The 21,584-nt window shown below is 38.1% G+C and overlaps 1 protein-coding gene across 7 annotated transcripts in view; it reads right to left on the bottom strand.

Annotated features, from left to right (window-relative positions):
* Nucleotides 1-21,584, bottom strand: part of vav2 (vav 2 guanine nucleotide exchange factor) — a 280,115-nt gene that overhangs the window by 32,173 nt on the left and 226,358 nt on the right. For all 7 annotated transcript variants that reach the window (XM_007253942.4, XM_049466143.1, XM_049466144.1 and 4 more), the window contains exons 6-9: nucleotides 18,158-18,263; nucleotides 10,778-10,876; nucleotides 7,045-7,113; nucleotides 5,987-6,087 (exon numbers count right to left, since the gene is read on the bottom strand). In XM_007253942.4, coding sequence (XP_007254004.3) covers nucleotides 5,987-6,087; nucleotides 7,045-7,113; nucleotides 10,778-10,876; nucleotides 18,158-18,263 — 375 coding nt within the window. The remainder of the gene's footprint in view (nucleotides 1-5,986; nucleotides 6,088-7,044; nucleotides 7,114-10,777; nucleotides 10,877-18,157; nucleotides 18,264-21,584) is intronic.

The following is a 21,584-nucleotide window of genomic DNA, read 5'->3' as shown; positions in this document are numbered from 1 at the left end:
TAAAAGGGCGTTTTCACACATTTCTATGATTTGGATCAGTTGACGAGTTAATGAGTTTATTTGGAGTGTTTCTCCCTCTGTTTGGTTTGGTTTCACACAGGCACAAAAACCTAAACCACGTGAGCACATGTCTCCTCTGATTGGTCAGAATTGTCTGGCGAAGGAGCGAGAAAATAAATATAGTGAGAAGATTATGAGTTTCAGTGTGTATATCTGTGCGCTTTCAAACACAGTGTTTTTTAATAGGGATGTGCAGTACAGATGTGAGCAGTGAGTGCTGCACATACTGTGCTCTTAGTGTGTAAACAGCATGGAGCAGCAGAGATAGTGTTTGTTCATAGCAGTGTATTATCTGGCTACTTAATCAATCCAGGAGAAAGCTGGACTCCTTCACAAAATCTCAACTTCTTTCTATAGAATTAGAAGTTTGTGACTGTATTTACAGTGCGTCTGTTGTTAAGGGATCTGGAGGTTTTACAGTAAAAGCTCTCCTGCAGCTGGGAGCAGTATTTTAAATAACGTGTTTAAGTAGAGTTTTCTCTGAAGCGCTATAGACGTCTCGCTGTAGCTGTGGAGAGAGAGTTAGGGAGATACGCTGGAAGAGAGGGAACATTTTCACTGAGTTGCTGTCAGCTTGCGCCTTCATTAAGAAAGCCAAACCCATGATTACCGCTTCCTCCACCCCAGCAGGGTGGAGACTGGAGAGTACTGCTCTGCAACTCTATGCAAATCCAGCTCCTGCCCTGCAGCTGCAGCGTTCCCTCACACTGACGCGCAAATCTCTGCAGTCCTTATCGCATCTCGCAAACTAATCCACTGCAGCTCACAGCCCATTTACCCTTCTACCCATCAGGCACTACTGATACGACATCGGAGGTACAGCTGAAGAGTAGCATGTGAAATAAGATGCCTGAAGGAGAGAGGGGAGGAGCTATCGTGACTTTGATCATGTGTGTGAGAGCACACTGAGGGGGAAAAGTCACATTGGTTGCACATATTAAAGTTATTTTAATACAAAATGATGTGTTTGTGCTGATCACTTTTTCTTTTTTTTTATTAGTTTGTTAAACCATCACAACACAATTGAGTTAATCCAACTCATAATGTCATAAGGTTAACCTAAAACAAGTATCTCCATTTTGGTTGATTTTTATTTTATTACATTATTTGAACACACAAACTGTGCTTTACACTGTGTCAAAATTTCTTGATGAATGGACCAATAGAAATGCTTCAAAATTACCTAAAATAAACTCTTTTTACATTGACTTCTAATAAAAGTTAAGAAGTCTTTTTCTCTCTCCTGTAAAGTTGCTGTTTTGGAGATGCATGTTTTTCATTGGACATAGAAGAAATATAGCTTAAATTATATATATATTATATAACTAACATTTTAACAACTACCATCTTCACAAAAGATGACATAATTCAGTGTTAGTGCCTGAGCGGTGCACACTTACATCAGTAGAGTAAGCTGTAACTTGCTCTTATAGCCTTCAACAATAAGGCCAGGCACAAATTAAAATAAATTACACGTAAACGCATAGTAGAAGGAAGCCCTTGAGAAAATGACTACGCAATATGTAGCGAAAGTTAACAAAGACAATTATTTTATCGATACATCACAATGGGGATACATCGCAACGATACATCCCTATGATCGGGAGATTGCTGGTTTGAATCCCGGTCATGCAGCTTGCCATCAGCTGCCGGAGCCCTGAGAGAGCGCAATTACAACTGATTAGCAGCTACTTGGGTGGGACAAACGACCTAGCTAAACTGGGAAGAAAAAATAGAAAAAAATTGAAATAAATCTTAAACAATATATATATATATAAATAAATAGATACATCACAAGACATTTCTCTGTGATACCTTATGGCATCTGTGTTACTGTAGACCAATATTCTTCACAGCAGATTTACTCTTTTATTTTGATTAGCACCACCAAGTGGAATAATGAAGGAGTAACTTTAGTAAGTCAAATTAAGGGGCAAATCTTTGGAAGTTTAGAGCACCTATGTTTCAGTAAAAATATACATTTTTGACCTCTTGTATCGATAATGTACTGCAAAAAAAAAATATATGATATCACAATATTGATATTTTGTCCCACCTCTACACCTCTACAATGATGGTGAGTGAGCGGGAAGACATTGGAAATACATGGTGCCAGGAGCCAATCGGAAAGATTTGAGATTTATGCACCAAGGTTGAACTGTCCAAATGTCCTAAATTGTCAAAGGCAAATTAAGAAAAAAAAAAAAAATAACTGTTGGACTGGCCATGCCAGATCATACCAGATCATATGGATTGTGTCTACAAGAAATACTGGAGCATAATAAAAAGTTGGTTAATCCAGTTAGGTCCTAAAGTGTCATAAAAGAATATTTTCTTTATATAAAACCAACAGACACTCAAAACTGTTCTTTCAGCGCTTGAGATCAGCAGTATGGTAGGGGGTTTTAAGACAAGAATAAGCCATAAGTGTCTTATCGCTGCTCTAGATGATATGCAGCATGTGCCAGTTTAGCAGCTGCTGCAACTTCTCTAAAGTTTATGACTGACACCCATTCTCAATCAAACTGCAATACAGGGAAACGTGCCGCCGCCAGCCGTGACAACTCCAGTTGATGGACTAATTTTGATCTAATCTCACTTCCCCTTAGTCTCATCTCTCATTTAAATGCAACCCCATGAAGTGAGCTTACAGTAATAATGGCTCTTTATGATCCATATAAACTACTTTACTACTGTAGCATCCAGCCAATTAAGCTAATTACAGGTTACTACTCCCACAACAGCTCCCATCAACATAATGCATCATACTGCACAGAGCTGCTCTGCATGCTGAATCATTTTAGACATTTTTATTGCACATGGCAGATGTGTGATGGATGGGTAAAAGGGTATTAAAATTCAAAACTTCAACCTTCATTAAAGTCTCTAGTTTCTAAGGATACAAAGTTTGTGTGTCTAAAGTAGTAGCAAAAATTTATTGTGAATTGATTGTGTTTTCCCTTCTACATTAATGTTCACAGCCTAATCAGTCCACCTGCACCGCCATACCTGCTAATGTATTAATCTGTTTCATGATGTTTCTCAACCAAGTGTGTAAACGATACAATGCAATGCATCCCAAACAACATCTACACAGAGTTTTTTGCAAACCATTTTAATGTGCTTCCCAAATAAATGAATAAATTATTTAATTATGAACTCTAAATGCCTGGATGTAAGCCAACAATCCAATTTCTCACCCTCAAACCACTTACTGAATCAGTTATAGTAGATACTGAATTATTTATGGCAGTCACTGAATCATTTATAGTAGATACTGGTTCATTTATGGAATTAACTGAATCGATTATAGTAGATACTGGTTCATTTATGGAATTAACTGAATCGATTATAGTAGATACTGGTTCATTTATGGAATTAACTGAATCGATTATAGTAGATACAGGATCATTTATGGTATTAACTGAATCATTTATAGTAGATATTAAATCATGTTTGGCAGTCACTGAATCATTCACAGCAGGTACAGAATCATTTATTATATTTATAAAACAGAAGAATCACTTATAGTAGATAGTAAATCAGTTATAGCAGTCACTGAATCATTTACAGTAGATACAAACCCATATATAGCAGTGAATAAATAATTTTAGTTGATAAGCATTTATGGCACCGACAGCTCTGTGGTTAGAGTACCGGTGGGTTTGATACCCAGGTTCATCAAGCTGTTACTGTTTAACCCTTACTCTTCTCTGGGAGCCACAGCAATGGCTGCCCACTGTTCCTGGCACCTATATAATATGAAAAAAAATCTTCAAATTAATAAAATCTATATAAAACTGCATCACCATTCCAACTGAAAGGCAACTCAACCTGAAAACAACTAGAATCCATCATGTTTAACCTGCCCAATGTCCTTCACGATTAAGTCCTTTTACAGCCCCAAATATTAAATTAATTTACACATTTCTGAGGTAAAGAGTCAAAGTAGAGCAAAGACAATAATGAGCAGGACAGTGCCATTAGACACTCAGCACAACCATCAAGACAGCTGACAGGGAGATGTTGTAATACACAGTAAGAGCTGTGCAGCTCTGCCTACACTTATCACAGAGAACCTAATGCAGACAGACTGAATCAACTAACACCTGGGCCGTTTAATAAAGCATAGACCTGAAATAGCAAAGTTAGGATCTCTGAGGATTTGCACATTCTATAAAGCAGCGAGTGCGAGGGTGAGTGGTTTCATTAGCTGTTTTCTCGGAGGGATCCTGCAGGAATAACAGTGATTGTGCTGAACGCAGCAGGACCAGGATCAGGCTACAGTGTGGTAGGAAAGGAGCCACAGTGGGCCTCAATAAAGGCCGATGACACGGAGCAAGTACTGAAACATGGGGAGAATTAGCTGACCGCTATCTTGTCCGTTAGTCATGCCTCAGTGCTCAGAGAGTCCAGAGATGGGCAGTGAGTGTGTGTGTGTGTAAGTGAGTGCATGGACGCTGATTCAGCAGAAGTCTTAGGCCAATGACCTGTAGCATTATAAAGGCCTGTATGCAATGTGAATTAGTTTTTAGAGTTAAAGGTCTTGTTCCATCGTTTTTTCATTCATTTTATATCTATTTGTGGTCTCTAGTATGAATGAAGGCCAAGTGAGCTGTTTTTTGCTCCGGTGATCCGGTATAACGCTGCTTTAGTCTGGTGGAGGAGTGGACGAGGATAGGACGATAGGATTTCAGCTCTTGCTAATGAATATCTATACACACAAACATATCGCTTCTGATTGGCTAACAGCACTGCGACACCAGGAGCCAGCGAGACGAGCATCAGTTAGAAACGGTGTAAAAGTAAGACATTTTAAACTTATAACAGTCTTTACAAATGTCATATGCTACTTTGCAACATGTGTAATAATGCTCTGCTAAGTGCAGTTCAGCCACTGACCTATTCTTCAAGTCTCTGTAAACCCCAAAATCCACCGGTATGTTAACCTATAGTTACACACAGAGGTGGATAGTCCAGGTCCAGAAAGTAAAAATCCACCCCGGGTTTTGTTGGCTGAGCTGCAGCAGAGCGATTTTTTCACCTCTGCTTACACAAGATAGCTAGCTAAGTAACTAGAGTAAACAGAACTGTTCTAAACACACACCTACCTATCTCAATTGTACTTGACTGGTGGTGTTTTTTTCTCCATAGACAAATTCTAACCATTTGTTCCTTAGCTCTGAATTACTGGGTAAAACATATAAACACTGATGTGTTATTCGCACAAATAACACAGGAATGTACTGCCATGCAGTTCCTAGTGCTGTTATCTGACAAGACGACGTCGCTGCCTGGCTTCAGCTCTGCCTGTGTGCAGTCCTGAGCCGAGGTGGGCGGGGCCATGAATACTAATTCACGGGTTGAGGTAGACACGGTGCTTCTCCTGATCGACACGTTTTTCTGAATATTTTCTTTTATTAGCTGCTGCAGACAATGGAGGTTGAGGAAGAGTTTCATTATGTACAGCATCATAAACAACTCAGAGACCTACTGTATTTCACAAACAACAAGAAAAAGTGGATCCATTGGCAAAAACTAGACAAAATGTCTAAAAACTGTGACGTACACGAGCTTTAAAAAGTATTCATACCCCTAGAACTTTTTACCTTTTCACATTTTGTCAACTTATACAAGCTTAAATGTATTTCTTTTTAAGTGATAGATGAACACAAAGTAGCACATAATTGTGAAGAGGAAGAAAACTGATACATAGTTTTCAAAATTGTAATCAAATAAAAATTATTCCACCCCCTTTACTTTGAAACCCCTCTCTCTGTAATCCAGTCCAATCAACTGCTTTCAGAAGTTGCTTTCAGTTTACAGCAACATGAAGACCAAGGAACTCACACACACACATAACACACACACACACACACACACACACTCTCTCTCAAACACAATAAAACATAATTATTGTACTGACCTCTCCTTGAAGTCTAGGAAGATCTTCCCGAGGCCGTTGCCGCCGCTCACCATGTTCAGGTCAATGGCTCTCAGTAGGGCAAAATGGACTTTGATGATGTCCTGCAGAAAAGGTAATAAGATGGTGAGACAGTATATACAGGACAGTGTCAGGGTCATTCACGCTGTAACCCAGCACCATGCACTAATACACTGTACAATTGAGAGCAGGGGTTACCATCACATAAAAATCACTGCCATTATAAATAAAGACACAGTATGCTTTTCTGAGCACTCTCATTGTAATAAAAGTGATATGCATTCATCTTCATATGAACAGCACTGAGAAATTAGAGCAATTTAACTTTACAACTAAAGATAGAACTGAAGACATTGCTTTTAAGCACCATTTATATAATATTACAATTAACAGAAATGTGAGTTAGAATAAGGTGAGCACATCATCGGCAGATGATTAGACCGCTATTAAAAAAGATTTTGGAGGAGTCTGTCATATTTAAACCTCAGACATCAGTTTGGTTTGATCCTGATCGTTGGATCCTTCAGAAAAAAGGTGAAGGTATTTTAAAATATCTTTTTAGATATCTGCCATTCCACTGTCTGCTAAATCATCTACAAGTGGAGAACATTCATAACAACTGACAGCACGGACAGATCAGACTGTTCTTGCAGTTTTAGACCACAAGATGTGTCAAAACGTCTCCAACAATCCTTAAATATCATCCTACAGGACCTAAAGGTAGCTTTTACCTCAGGTAATGTTCAGGTACAGCATGTGCCATCAAAAAAAAAAAAAAAAAAAAACACGGAACATGTTTGATTTTATGGGAGATGAGGAAGGAGAAAATACCTTACTGTCCAAAAAGCAAAAAATAAAAAACTTTACGATTTATCATCTGTCCAAAACACATTGTTTCAGAGGATCTGGGATTTTTTTCTATACTATTCTTGTTCTGATGTTTTTTCTGATGACCACATGTTTGAATATGTTATACAAGACAAAAGACAAAGATTTTCATAATATCCTACTTTTTTAAGCTTAGAAAAAAGTAGACCCACCTCTAGATTAACAAAGATGGCTTCCATCTCCTGCGGAGTTAAAACTTGCTTCAGGGGAATCATGTAACTCTGGAGAAACAAACAGAACAGGAAATTTCAGCTTCATTTTTGGATGAAGTGGTGTTTAGTGCTGGTGTGGAGGAGCAGTGGGATGTGCTGCAGGTTATGTGGGGGAGTTGGATATTAGGACACAGTAAGCTGTAGTTTTTTTACAGCGCAGATTCTGTACAGCTGCTCAAGCACTGGCTCTGCAGCGTCCGCAACCAAACCAAAGCCTGTAAATCCTCCCAAAGCTTTCACATTCACTTTCCCTGATCAAACGCTGCTTACAGTAAAACACTCACCGGCCCAGCCTGCTGACGGGAATTGAATTTGACAAAAAGTAAGCAAGCAAATTGTTTTTGCCAGAGTAGAACCTTATGTCTTAGAAGAAAATGATTAAGAATAATGTTGATTTTATTCCAAGTGACTCTGGAATAAATTTACACAAAAGGAAGTTTTAAACTGTTAAAAAAAGGGCATAACATTGATTTTTTCCATTGCCCTATAAAAGACCCTTAGAGGCTACTTTTGATTAGTATACCTCTTGGTGAGAGACTTTAAGGTACCACTTTAAAATAAGGCTCCTTTATAAAGGGTTTGTAAATTGTTTATTAACGTTATCATTAATTAGGTTAATAGACAGGGCAACAGATTCCACATTCATTTATACTGTTAAACGTCAAATCTTACTAAAAGCTTATCTTACTTTGTTTTTTCCATTAGTCAGCATTAACTTTTTTGTTAATAACTTTATTCATTTAACTACAATTACTAAAATAAATGACTAAACTGACTTTTTATATTATTTTATTACATATGTTAACAAGATTTTAACTGTTATTTCTATTTATGTGTTGTAAGTGCTTATTAATGTTTAAATGTATTTATAACTTTTACAACTTAATTTATAGCCATTAATAAACTTCGTTATAAACTATTTATAAAGTCTTTATAAAGGAGCCTTATTTTAAAGTTTCTTCTAGTATTAGCACTTAGGCTGTGTGCTTAAAATAAAAAGAAATGTTTTAAATTCCTTAATATTGTTTATTATATTAGAGTAGAGAAAAGTTCATTTGTTTAGAAAGCATTTTTTTATATTATTATACCATGTTAAATTGTATTACATTAAAAGAAAAGTCATTTAGACATTTTTCTTGTAGTCTAATATACTGTTGTTTAGTCCTGTGGATCATTGTTTGCATTGTTGGTGTTTTAATCTTTGGGAGATCTGTGCTTAGTTTAAAAAATAAATACAATAAAATAATGAGTCTATGCTTCTTAAGTGTTGCAATGTTAATTAACATCATTCTGAACAGATTTTGCTCATTCAAACAGCCTGAAAATGCTTTTAAAAAGCTTAAATTTAACGCTCTACTTAACAAAAAATGTGGGGTTTAAATCATACCTAGGCTCATATTGCCCGTTTATGGGGCGGTGCGCTTCGGGCTCGGGCAAAATGTGCATGGACTTGGGCTGGATTTCTAATAGATTTATCACCAATTAAACATTTATGGGACTAGCTTCGTTAACCAATCAGTAAGCAGGATATATAGGCTCATCTGCACCATCTGTGGGCAAATGTACCTCAGGATGCCATACACAACCTTTGTGCCCCCATGCCTAATTGTATTTCATCTTGTATCCAGGCTAGTAATTGTCAAACAATATAATAGAGCCTTCTTATAATTGTCCATTTTGGACCAATAAATGTATCCTTTCGATCTAAAATTGTACACATACAAAAACACTTCTATCCATTTATCATCATCATTGCATTCTTACACATAAAGTTTTATTTGATTGCAATAACAACATCTTGGTGCATATGTTTTTCTTTTTGTCAATGAGTGTAAATAGGCACAAAATTAAGACTTTAATGCAGCATTGACTATATGTTTGGACTGCAATGCTGTAGATCCTTCAAACAGCATGAACTCTGAGTAATCCTGACAAACGTATCGACTCATTTATCTCAACTGGAATGTAATGAGAAGACTACAAGTGCGAGCGATATTGACACATTTGGTTCAATTATGGCAAAATGAATCAAATGATCATTGGGGGCTCATTTCTGCCAGTTTATGGGCGCCTGTTTGGCTTGCTGAGCAAACAGAGTCTGTGTGCTCAGATAATGGAGACAGTGAGGGTCTACCGCTGTCCATCGTGATTGAGACTTACTTATCACCTCAGTATAACACAGCCAGACAGTTTTATTCCAGGATCCTGACTTAAAGCAGACTGTGTGGGGGTGGGGGGTGTGTTTAAGAATGAGCGCGAGAGGAAAATAAGGAAAAATAACAGTTTATACATTATACATGTGCATCTAAGAGTGCATAAGTAATGCCAGGAGGACTCACTCAGGCTCCTTGCCAATAGTATTGATCTGCTGAGAGGACATCTGTATTCTCTCATTAAGCCCCTAGTGTCGGACATTTCTCCTCCTGACCAGACAAGACAGGTGTGAGCCAACTCTCACCATGTCGATCTTTCTCTCTCCTTCACTTTCCATTGCTTATCTGTCCATCACAAACTTTATTCACCCCTCTATACTCCTCACGCCTTTCCTTGACCAAGAGTCTACACTGAACAACATATTTAAAGGGAAATTGCGGACTCAACATTGTGTCGTGCACTGCGATTTAAAGCTACATTATGTAGTAATTAACTTTTAAAAATCATTTAAAAAAACATCAAAAGTCATGTTTTTGCATCTCACAGCTTGTCAGCAAATGCATGTGTACAGCTGTCCATGAGAGGGTGCTTATAGAATCATTTATATTTACAACATTTTAAAATGAAAGGCACTAAATAAAAACAAAAAAAAAGTATATCTTTGACTCTTATCAGTAGAAGAAAAACACTTCTTAACTTTAAATTGTTTAAACAGATTTAAATCAAAGTCATTTTGGAGCATTTCTATTGGTCCTTTAATGATTTTTTTTTTAATATTTTGCATTCATCTATAGAAAAACTACCAGAAAACTGGCAAAAACCAATTGAAATGGTTCAGTCTTTCTGTATGAGTTTTACCAATCATAAATAAAAGTTTCTAAAAGAGTCTTTTACAACAAAATTCTGTTTCTGAGCCAATTCAGACCCATGAATCAATTCTACAGGCTAAATTGACTTATTTGCTGTATTTATCTATTGCTAAATTGTTTATTATATGTTTGTGTGGGCTGAACAGCATTTTATGGTGGATTTAGTGGGCTGCAAGTTGCAAAAGACAGGAAATCCATGGTCTAGATATCAAATAAAGGTTTTAGTGTGGCTTTAACTGACAAAATAGTCATATTCAATCATATTTCTGTATTTTTATAAACTTCTGCACACACTGTAAATCCAAGGCAATTGGCTATATAGTTAGTGGATATCTGACGTGATTATATCACATAACGACTTTAAAATGGGAACATTTTACAAGGGGAATGATGTATGTCTATTTTTTCCCAGCATCCCCCGACACCACCCTTCAAATCCAATGTTCGCAGTCCAACTCTGTGTCCGATTTTAGCCACACCTGATTTTTTTTCTCTCACTGACATCCTCTCCTCTTCGTCCTACAATCTCATCTCATTTCTTTCTCTCCTCCAGTCAGACTCCATCTACGCTCAGAATGTCACCGTGACCTTGTCCTCCCTCTGGGCTCTCCGCAGCGCCGTGGAAAAACTCTCCGCCCGCACACACTCACCTTCTCAATGTCCTCCAGTGTCTTGTAGTACTTCGCCTCCGTCTCCTGGATCTCCACCAAGCAGCAGTTCCTCTTGTCATCCTCAGTCATGCCCATTTTCTGTGATGGAAAGAGCAAGCACACAAACACACAATGCTGTAGGCCATTCTGCAGGTGAAGCACTGCTCTTTTTCTCAAAGCCAAGAACCAGAATAGTAGAGGAACTGCTACAGATTGGGAGGAAGCGGACCAAAGGCTACAGGAAAAAACAAAGTGGGACAAAGAATATTAGACAGAAACAGAAAGTCGATACAGATGCAATGGATCACGTTTGACGGGGACTTAAGGTCGGCCTACGCTGCAAACAAGAAACTCTGAACAAGGGTTGGGGAAAATCAATCGCAAGGCTGTAAAAGTAAAGACACTGAAGGCGCAATAAAAAAAATAAATAAATGAAGTTTCTAAAGATAAAGTGTTGAGTAAGTGTTCACCAATGACTGTAGAACGTAGAATGGACATTAGCACAACATCTCTTAAAGAGACACTAAACCCTAAATCATATTTTTTCCCATTAATAGCTAAAATGTGTTTCTTTAAAGTGCTTAAAATTTGTATAAACATTTCCTAACCTTCAAATAACGCTTTTATTGTAGAGATGCAGATTTCATTTTCCAGCAGGACATGGCACATTGCGTACACTGCCAAAAGGACCATCTGGTCTTATAATATATAATATTCTAATTTTCTGAGATACTGATTTTTGGGTTTTCATTGGATGTAAGCTATAATCACCAATAATAAAATAATAAACTCTTAAAATAGATCACTCTCTTTGTAATACATCTATATAATATATTAATTTCACATTTTAAATTGATTTAATGAAAAAGTAACCTTTCAATTATATTCTATTTTTTTGAGATGCACCTGTATATCAGTAAATCAGAGTTGATATCATATAAGACAAAATCCATCCTCACACCTAAAATTCCAAAAAAAAAGAAGAAGCAACTTTCTCTTTCTGCCACTTCTTCACAAATTCATCACAAACAGATAACAGTTAGAGGAGCCTCATAAAGATAAGCAGACAGGGACTTTAAATCAAATACAGAACAGAGGCAGACTCATTCCAGCAGAGCACAGGCAGGCTGATGAAACGTAATCCTGGCCCTGTTTGAGGTGATGCTAAAGGTTTGGCTGCTTTTGAGACAGCAGTGGGCCGGGAGCAAGAGGCTGAGATGTGGGCCAAAGCTCTAATGAACATCTGGGTCTGCTGCACACACACAACACAACATCTGGGGCCAGCGGTCTCCTCAGCCAAGCCAACCGGCCGGCACATCCATAAACATCTACCATCAGAAAACCAGCGGAACAAGACAGAGAGAAGGAGAGACAGAGAGACTATAAATATGAGATAAGAGATATGAGATATGAGAGTGTGAGTATGGGTGAGTGGGAGACATGGGAGAGCCATGTTACTGATAAACTGCTGTTTTTACTGTTTTTATTGATCTTTAAAATTTGCAGGTGTCTTTTTCTATAAATGAAAAGAGTTAAATCTCATTTTTTAATTATTTTTTTTATTTGAGAATGAATAACTAATAGTACTGCTACAGCTGCTTACTGAAACAAATTAAAATAAACTGAACTGAAAAGATAATGCAACAGAAAGACTGTGCAAGAGAGAGAGAACAAAGCAGAATAAGAGAGAACAAGAGAGTAAAATACAGATAGAATGAGAGAACAAGTGTGGAATAGTGAAAGAACAAGAGGGAGCAAGAAAGTGATAGAATAAGAGAGTGAAAACTTAGGAGAGAGTGAGCTTGAGAAAGAGAAGAAAGGAACAAAAATGGGCAAAAAAGTGACTGAATAAGAGAGAAAGGGAATGCAAGAGATTGAGAACGAGAGAACAGGAAAGTGAGAGAAAACAACAGTGAAAACCTGAGAGAGCATTAGAACGTAAGAAAAAGAACAGACAAAAAGATAGAATAAAAGATAGCAAAATAATAAAAGTAAGAGCAAAAGAGAGAGAACATGAAAGAGAGAGCAAGAAAATAAGACAAGAAAATAAAAAGAGAAAGAAACTGAGAAAACAGAAAAAGATAGAGGGTCTATCTTTAGATTAAAGAGGAATAGATCAAGAGACAGCAATGGATGGATGGATAGGCGGGTTAGGTGAATGGGTGGATGGATGGATGAGCGGATGGACTGATGGATGGGTGGATGGATGGGTGAATGGATGGATGGGTAAATGGGTGGATGGGTGGATGAATGGATGGATGGGTGGGTGGATGGATAGATGGATGGATGGGTGAATGGGTGGATGGGTGAATGGATGGATTGATGGATGGATGGAAGGAAGGAAGTATGGATACTTTATTGATCCCAGAGGGAAATTCTAGTAACAGAGGAACAGATATAGGAAAGACAGATAGACAAGAGAGACAGATAGGCAGAGGGACAGAAATATAGGATATTGGAAACAAATAAAAAGACAGAAAAAGAGACAGAAGGAAAGAGAGACGGACAGAGAGACAGATTGTGTTCACTGGATCTTCCAGCAGGCCCTCAGCTGACAGTGCCGCCCACAGTAGACTGTGTTTGGCTGGGTGTGGATGTTTTAGGTTCACATGCGTGACTGACTTTTACTGAAACCCCCTGGTTACATCATCGCGTGAGTGGAACCCAGACTGGGCCCAGTCAGCAGCTGGGAGCAGTTGTGGTGGAGGAGACAAGAGTGGGAGACAGTGGAGGTGTATGTGATGGTTCTGGACTGCGGGAAGAAGATCTAACCCAGTGAGAACCTCAGACACACACACACAGTCCCCACAACACACAGCGTGTCCGGGGAAACACCCAGACAAACACTCCTCTACTGCATCTGTCTGTTTCTGGAGCCGTCTGTCAGCCACTGTCTGTCTGTATTCTGCAATATTTTGGCCCTTTACTCATTTATGCCACTGCATTAAAACAGCTTAAATAGAGTTAAACTGTTTAATATGTCTCATTATGAGATTGGCTAACACTTTATTTGGGTGGTCCATTATAGGTGCCTTAAAGATGCTCAACTGATATTCAACTAACATTCGACTGAATGTCTATTTAGATTAAAGGTTTAGGTTAATGTTTGGGGTATGTTTAGGTTTTAAGGTTGATTCATGCTGATTTATTTTATTTAGCATTCTGTGTGTTGTTAATGTAAAAGTTGGGTTTGTGCACTGCTGTATGTCCATGTGGGTAATGAGGCATATGAGAAGGCGTATGTGCATTGAGTGCATTACTAAGATAGCAATGAACGCCTGATGGTTCGACTGGAATGACTGTTGCCTATATTCACTTTCAGTCCATAAAGTTTATCAGCATAGATATATTAATAAGCGTCTTTGCTATTTAAATGACGCAGGCAGAAGGTGTGAAAATAGACTGTTGGAAGGTTGTAAGATAGCAATGAGCATTGTAACGTGCCCTGTGCATGGTCCCTATTCTTTTCAAATACTTTTCTACATGGGCTAGACTAGCCTTGTGTGTGTATGCATGCATTTGCACATATTTGCCAGTAATGGCTGCAACTTAAATGATCTAAATGCATTTATCAGTGTACTTTTATTGTATATATATCAATTATCGAAATCAGCTGCCTTCTCTGCCAGAGATTTAGATTATGCACTTGATAATTTATTTATAAAATTTGAAAAATCATTATATTCTTCCATCCATCAGATAATGAGAAATGTTAGATGTATCAAGCAAATTTTCAAGGCTTTCATTTGCCAGGATATTTCTGAAGTGTGTTGGCTGATGACAGAGATGAGGATCGTGTGCCTAGGAGTGTGTGTGCATGAATGTGTGTGTGCATGAGTGCGAGTGTGTGTAGGCAGGCGAAGCCCAGCAGGGATTTCACCCAGCAGGGGGCCGCTCTCCTCCCTCAGCGATTTAAAATAAGCTCCCGCTGCTTCACTGAGAGAGAACAGCGTTTTCCAGCTCAGTCTGAGTGAGGGGCATCTGTTCTGAGGGATCTGCTTCCATTGCATGACTCTATTCTAGGAGCACACCCACTCATTCTCATTCCCCACGCACTGAAAAACTCATTTCTAATGGGACAGTATCATTACTGAGGGGGATTAAAGGAACCGCAGGGTTAACAAGGCCTTTACACTATCAGCCAATTGCTCGGTTGTAAACAAAGGGAGTAATTCAGGGCAATAACTGAGAAGAAGTGGATTAAAATCTGTTTTTTGGATGATTAGCAGCTACTAGTTACTTTCTAGCCACTGTCCATTAAATGACTTGTATTGATCAGCTTGTAATCTCAATAATCACATCATAAACCAGTCATAATATTAATTATATCCTATTATAATACTAATATTATTAGTATTAAATTTTATGCAGTGATATAAACATGGCATTTGCATGGTGGTGGTGTATGAGGTGTTAGTGTGTGTTGTGCTGGTACAGTGAGTGGATCAGATACAGCAGTGCTGCTGGAGTTTTTAACCCTTTGATGCGCAACGTATTTACTGAGATTTTCTTTGTTTTATCTTTTAAAATCAATTTATTTTGTTATTACTAGTAATAATTTTTTATACTTATAATTTAATACTATATGAACAAAAATAGATTTTATATTCTAACATCGGATTTAGACTCCTTCATCCAAGTGTAATAAAAAATAAAGTAACCTAATACTATAATCATTTGTTTCAAGTACTTTAGCATTGAGTAGAATCAAATGCTTATTTAGTATTTGCAACATGTTTCTCATATTTTTACACACACACACACACACTGTCAGGTTTTTAGGATGATTAAGCAAATAAACCTAAATTCAGACACCACAGGCAGATGGCTTTTAAATAAGATATCTTTAATATAACATTAGAAAGATAGAAGCCATTATTATAAGCTATAACTACTTAACTAGGTACACTGGGCAGTCTTAACAGGCCTTAAAAGAAAATTATTGCTGGTCATCTTTCACCCATGTTGTGTTTTAAAAGGGTAATGATGCAAATAAAAAATGAGGCTTTTATTTAAATATTAAGTAAGCAATGAGTAAAATAAGGATGTATGATGAACAAAAACAAGTTCATTGAGAAATACATTAAATACTGAATGATGAAATTATTTTATTGATAATTATTATTATTATTGTTATTGATAAGATAAAGGAAATAAAAACTCATGGCTCACTTTTGACTTATGTTGCACTTCAAAGGATTAAAAAAGTTGAAATAGTCGAACAACCAGAAACATGAAGCCAACATCATCAATTCAGAGCTTGTCTCTGACTTTACTTTATCTACAGGGTGTTTCAGCTACTGTAGGTAGGAGTGTGTAATAGAGTGAAGGACAGTGAGTGATTAAACACAGTGTTTAAAAACTCCAGCAGCACTGCTGTGTCCGTGTCATACCAGTGCAACCCACACACAGACACACCACCATGTGAGTGTCCCTGCAGTGCTGAGAACACAAGTGATAGCTACGCTATTAAAGAAACCTTTGTGAATTTGAGATTTATAAAAATGCAATGTACTGTATACTGCACTGCCCAAAAGCTGAGCATCCGAAAGATTTACACAGGTTTACAACCGAGCAAGAGCTCCAGTGTTGAGCTCAGTGTATCATTAGCTGCAGGCATGGACGAACTGGACACTAAGAAGAACAGAGAGAAGAGCACTGGGGGAGGAGGAGGGGTAAGACAGTCATATTCAGTAGGATCACATCAGGATCTAACTCACCTGCATGTATCTGATCTGCAGCGTTAAGGAGGCAAAGTGGCATACGTAAGCAGAGCACATTAACTCTCACACACTCTCGCTCTCACACACACACACACACACATAGAGCTGGAAACAAAGCAGAGAAATGCTCAGTCTTTCTTCTGACTCAGTGGAAAAGAGATCTTTAGCAGATACCAGAGGCGACTGGTTAGATAAAGATAGGTGAGATCATCTTCACCAAAAAAAATAAAAAACCTTTTAGTGCAGCTTTAGTGGTTTCCTTCCAAGCTGTTGCTGATTGGTCATTAGTTTATATCTGTTTTTGCTTAAAGTTTTCTAAGCAGTTCCCATGGTATCACAGTTGTTTGCTTTGATGGTTATAAGAGCATGGTTGCTAAAGCATCATAAGAAGGGGGTTTCTATGGTGTTGCTATGCGATTTATATGGAGTTGCCAGGTAAGTTGTTACTGAGTGTTTTTTGATGGTATCTAGATTGTTTTTAAAATGTTGTTTGCTTGGAGTTTGATATGGTGTTCCTGTAGTGTCGTTAGCTTTTGTTTAAAATATTGCTACATGGTTGCTTTACACAGTTGTTCTTTGTGATTGCTAGGCAGTTGATAAGGATGGTATTCTGGGTGTATCCATGGGTTTTGCCGGTGTATCCAATAAGGTTAGTGTTTCATCGAGACAGAAAAAATGTAAAGAGTAAAGTAAAGTAAAAAGAATCGAGAATCTATGGTGTTTAAAACTGGTTGCTAGGTTGTAACACAAGTGTTGCTCGATAGGTGAACCTATGGTGCTGCTAGTGGTTGCTATGGTGTTGCTAAAAGAAAAATAAAAAAATTAACGCTCCATGAAAAAAATAATCATTTGATGTTGATTTTTTGATTTACTTACTGGGAGATATATGATATCTATGCCTGACTGTATGCATAAAGTTTGCTGAGGAGTTTCTATGGTATCACAGTTGTTTGCTATAATAATGATAAATGGTTGCAAAAGCACTACTAGGTGGTTTCTATGGTGTTGTTATAGGTTGATATAGTGTTCCTGTAGTGTTGTTAAGTGTTTGCTAAATGGTTTCTACATGGTAACTATACAGTTGCTCTTTGTGGTTGCTAGGCAGTTGCTATGATGTTGCTAGATGGTTACTATGATGTGGCTTAGTTAGTTATATTGGCTACAGTATCCCTGGTGGTTGCTAGAATGTTGCTATGGTACCCTATTGGTTGGTTAGGTGTTATAAGTGAATCTGTATCATTGTGACATAAGACACTTTTATACTCCATTCATTTCTAGAGGAAAAGAAAAATAAACATAAACATAAAAAACATGGTAAAATTAATAATTTCCTGTTGGTCTTGATTAACTTACTGGGATATTTAATATCTATACCTGTTCCTGACTAAACTTGCCTGACCATATGTAAATGTACTTTAACACGTCTATCACCAAATAAAACATATTTTATTTATTTAGATAGTTTCTACATTTTATAAATTTTCCTAAAAGCATTTCTTAATCACCAGTCACCCCTGGTATGACACACTCCCTCTCTCTCTCTCTCTCTCTCTCTCTCTCTCTCTCTCTCTCTCTCTCTCTCTCTCTCTCTCACACACACACACACACACACACACACACACTAACACACACCAACAGAGCGAACAGGCTCACTCACCATGGGCTGCCTAACTTCCACCTTAATGATGTCCTCGTAGATATCATCTCCTTCATCTTCACACGGCACACAGTCATAGATGTCATCTTCACCCACGTCATGTTCACTGTGAACATAAAAACACACACAATTCACACATATTAAACACAAAATTCCAGAATCGATACCAAATAAGCTATGAATCATAATATACAGGGACAATTTTTAGACATTTTTTCCAGTATTGGCTGCAAAGACAATAACAGACCACAAAGTGACCTTATTTTTGGTTTAAATAATGCTTCATACAGTAAACGCCCTTCATTATATTATAATCAATAGAACAAAATCAGTTGTTTAGTCATGGGAGATGAGCACAGACAGGTTTTAGTGAAGATAAATGCAGTTTATTATAGGCTGCAGTTTCAAGAACGGATAAAAAAGACCACAAAGAACATTAACCACCTAAAAAGAGCAAGCTATAACTAAACTCTACAAACCAAGTATGCAGAAATGTGAAATGTCTTTTTATCCAATTATCTCCTGAGTGTTATTTATGGCCTGTTCCCACACTCTTATCTCTGTCTGATTGTCTTCTACTGTCCACCCCCTCCCAGTCTGGATGAAGACTAACATGGGCTTCCTTTCAGACAAATGAAACCAAGACCACATCTTTTAAAACCTTGATTCGGGTTATTATGTAGAGCAGCAGAATAAAATAATAATAAAACTCTGAGGATGGTGCAAACTTCTTGGTTATATGTTTTTAAGGAAAAATACAGATGCCACAAATCCCAAATCAGTTCAATGTAAAAAGGAAATAAGTCAACCTTTCTATTCAGTGAGAGAGCTCAGGCGGTGCTGGGTGGTTTATATGGTGCTACCAAGCTGCTGCTCCATGGCTGATATGGTATTACAAAGTGACTACGTAAAGGTTGCTAAGCTTTTATGCTTTTAGATGGTATCTCTGGTGCTGTGAAGTTCTTCTCATAATGTTCCTTAAAGTGGTTACTCTTGTGCTACTGGGTGGTTTCTAAGGTTGTTAGGCAGTTGTTTATGGTTCTATAGTACCCCTTGGCTCTGCATGAGGATATACAGTTATGTGCAAAAGTTTTAGGCACCAAAGCAAATAACACCAATCCATTTATCTCAGCAATATGAGTGTTTTAACCTGAAAAAACACCACATATGATTTGAACAGGTGCAAATAAACATACATACAGTAAAACGCAACAAGAAATTCTAATTTTTAACTAAGTACGTGATATACTGTGAGCCGAGCTGAAGAACAAAGTGTAGAGATTCCAGATTTCTCCTGGATGCTAATATGTGTATATTATGTTCAGTTCCGTCAGCAGCTCACCTGATTTACCACATTTACCAGTAATTTACCAAACCATGTTAATTGATATGATAATGAGAACTAAAAATAACTCTATTAAACTCAGATAAGGAGAGATTAGGAGATTAGGATATGTTTTAAGGAAAACAGGGCTATAAAGCTGTAACTGCTTTGTCAAAATTGCTGTTTATAGTTATTGTAATACTGAGCTAATAAACACTTACTGCACAGATAAAACACTTATTCTTTACTGAAATTCCCACATGTGCCTAAAACATTTGCACAATACTGAATATATCACCTTTCTAGAAACCCAAGGATGCTTTACAATCATGTTTTTTACGCACAACAATTCCTACTCAGCACTCATCCACACAGCAGTGAGAAGTGGCAGCCAATAGCGCACAGCGTACTCTCAACCGGAAACAACCGTCCACCTGGAGAACTGCATCAGATAGATAGATAGATAGATAGATAGATACTTTATTAATCCCCACAGGGGAAATTCATTTGTCCAGCAGCAACAACTATACAAAAATATACAAAACAAAACACAAACCACAGAGTACACACGTCAACAAGAGGTGTTGTACAGCCTTATGGCAGTAGGAATGAACGACCTTCTGAACCTCTCAGTTTTATGTCGCAGCGAAAGGAGCCTGTTACTGCGGCTGCTTTTTTGAGCAGCCAGAGTCTCATGTAAAGGCACTACCTACAGCATTTTACCCAGGCAAGAGTTATTTTAGAGTATTCAATTTACCCAAGCCCCATGTTTTTGACCACTTAGACACAGGGAGAACATGGAAACTCAACCTAGATAGGGACTTGAACCCAAGACCCCAGTGCTGGGAGGTAAACGTGCTACATTTCAGCTTTTTACTTGTTTGTTTTTTGAAGTTGTGATTGGGATAAATATAGACGTACCATAAGATATATTTTGGTAAGGAGGCCTCGGTGTATGTGTTTGTGTTTTTTGTGTCTATGTGTATGCGTGTGTGTGTGTTTCCTCAGACAGAGTTAGTGACAGCCATCTGTGCACACGTTGCCTTCCTTCTCCCGGGCGAGTGAGTGAAGGTCTGGCTCCATCTGAGTGGCCTGCTCTACAGCGTCTGACATCTGTGTACGGTGTCCCTCCCTGGCCGGCCTCAGCTGTGCACTCACAGCAACGACCAATCAGCTACCACTCCCTCATCACTGTCTCACCGAGCAGCAGCATCACCAGCATCACCAGCAGCATCACCAGCAGCAGCAGCAGCAGCAGCAGCACACACACTTTTATAAAGGAAGTCAGTCTCTCAATGACTACACAGTATTTTAAGTGCAGGGGGAGGAGGGGCTCATTATCATTGGCTTATTTTCACACACAAGAACTCCATTCGAAATGTAGATTAACTGCACAATTCCATGCACTATATTTCTGCTTTATTATGTTGCTTGTATGGATGGGGCACACTACTGCTCATATTTACTACTTTTCCAGTACTTTTTCATATTCTACTGTTTTTATGATTTAAACAAATTACAAATTACACCAGCAGGTCTCGGCCCAGTTGTTTTAATCTGCACCGAAGTGTGATTACTGGTTTTACACCTGCTTAATCGAACAGCACTGGGAATACAAACGAAACCAAATAGTGCTGCTGTGAAAACGCACTTAGTCTGAGTAAACTGAACATATCTGAGGGCTCTGCTATGTAGCTGTAATATCAAAAGAGCAATGACTTTTTTTTACACAATTAAAGCACTGCTAAGATAACAACCATTCAGAGATAATGCTGGGGGTGAGACAGCAGATGGTTTGGGCTGAAGGTTCAAATTGCTAGCATATGAATTTTGATACAAATGTGTGAATTTTTAACACAATATGACTACCACCAGCTTGGACAGATGGCACATCTCTGGCTGCTCTGCTTTGGGTTGCCACGGGCAACCCTCCACCCTTTTGCTCCAAAACAGCCCACCAGTGCTACCACAGCGCCCAACTAAATGAATAAAAGCCAGTCAGACTCCGGACAGCCACCCACTCTTTTGTCTTCTTCTGTTGTGTCCATCTGCAGGCAAAAACAAGCGTGACAAACTAATATAGCTGGAAATTAACCCATGCTT

The sequence above is a fragment of the Astyanax mexicanus genome, chromosome 17 (genome assembly GCF_023375975.1).
Source record: "Astyanax mexicanus isolate ESR-SI-001 chromosome 17, AstMex3_surface, whole genome shotgun sequence".
NCBI classification, from domain to species: domain Eukaryota; kingdom Metazoa; phylum Chordata; class Actinopteri; order Characiformes; family Acestrorhamphidae; genus Astyanax; species Astyanax mexicanus.
The sequence above is the reverse complement of the archived record's forward strand: the minus strand, read 5'-3'. Positions and strand labels throughout refer to the sequence as shown.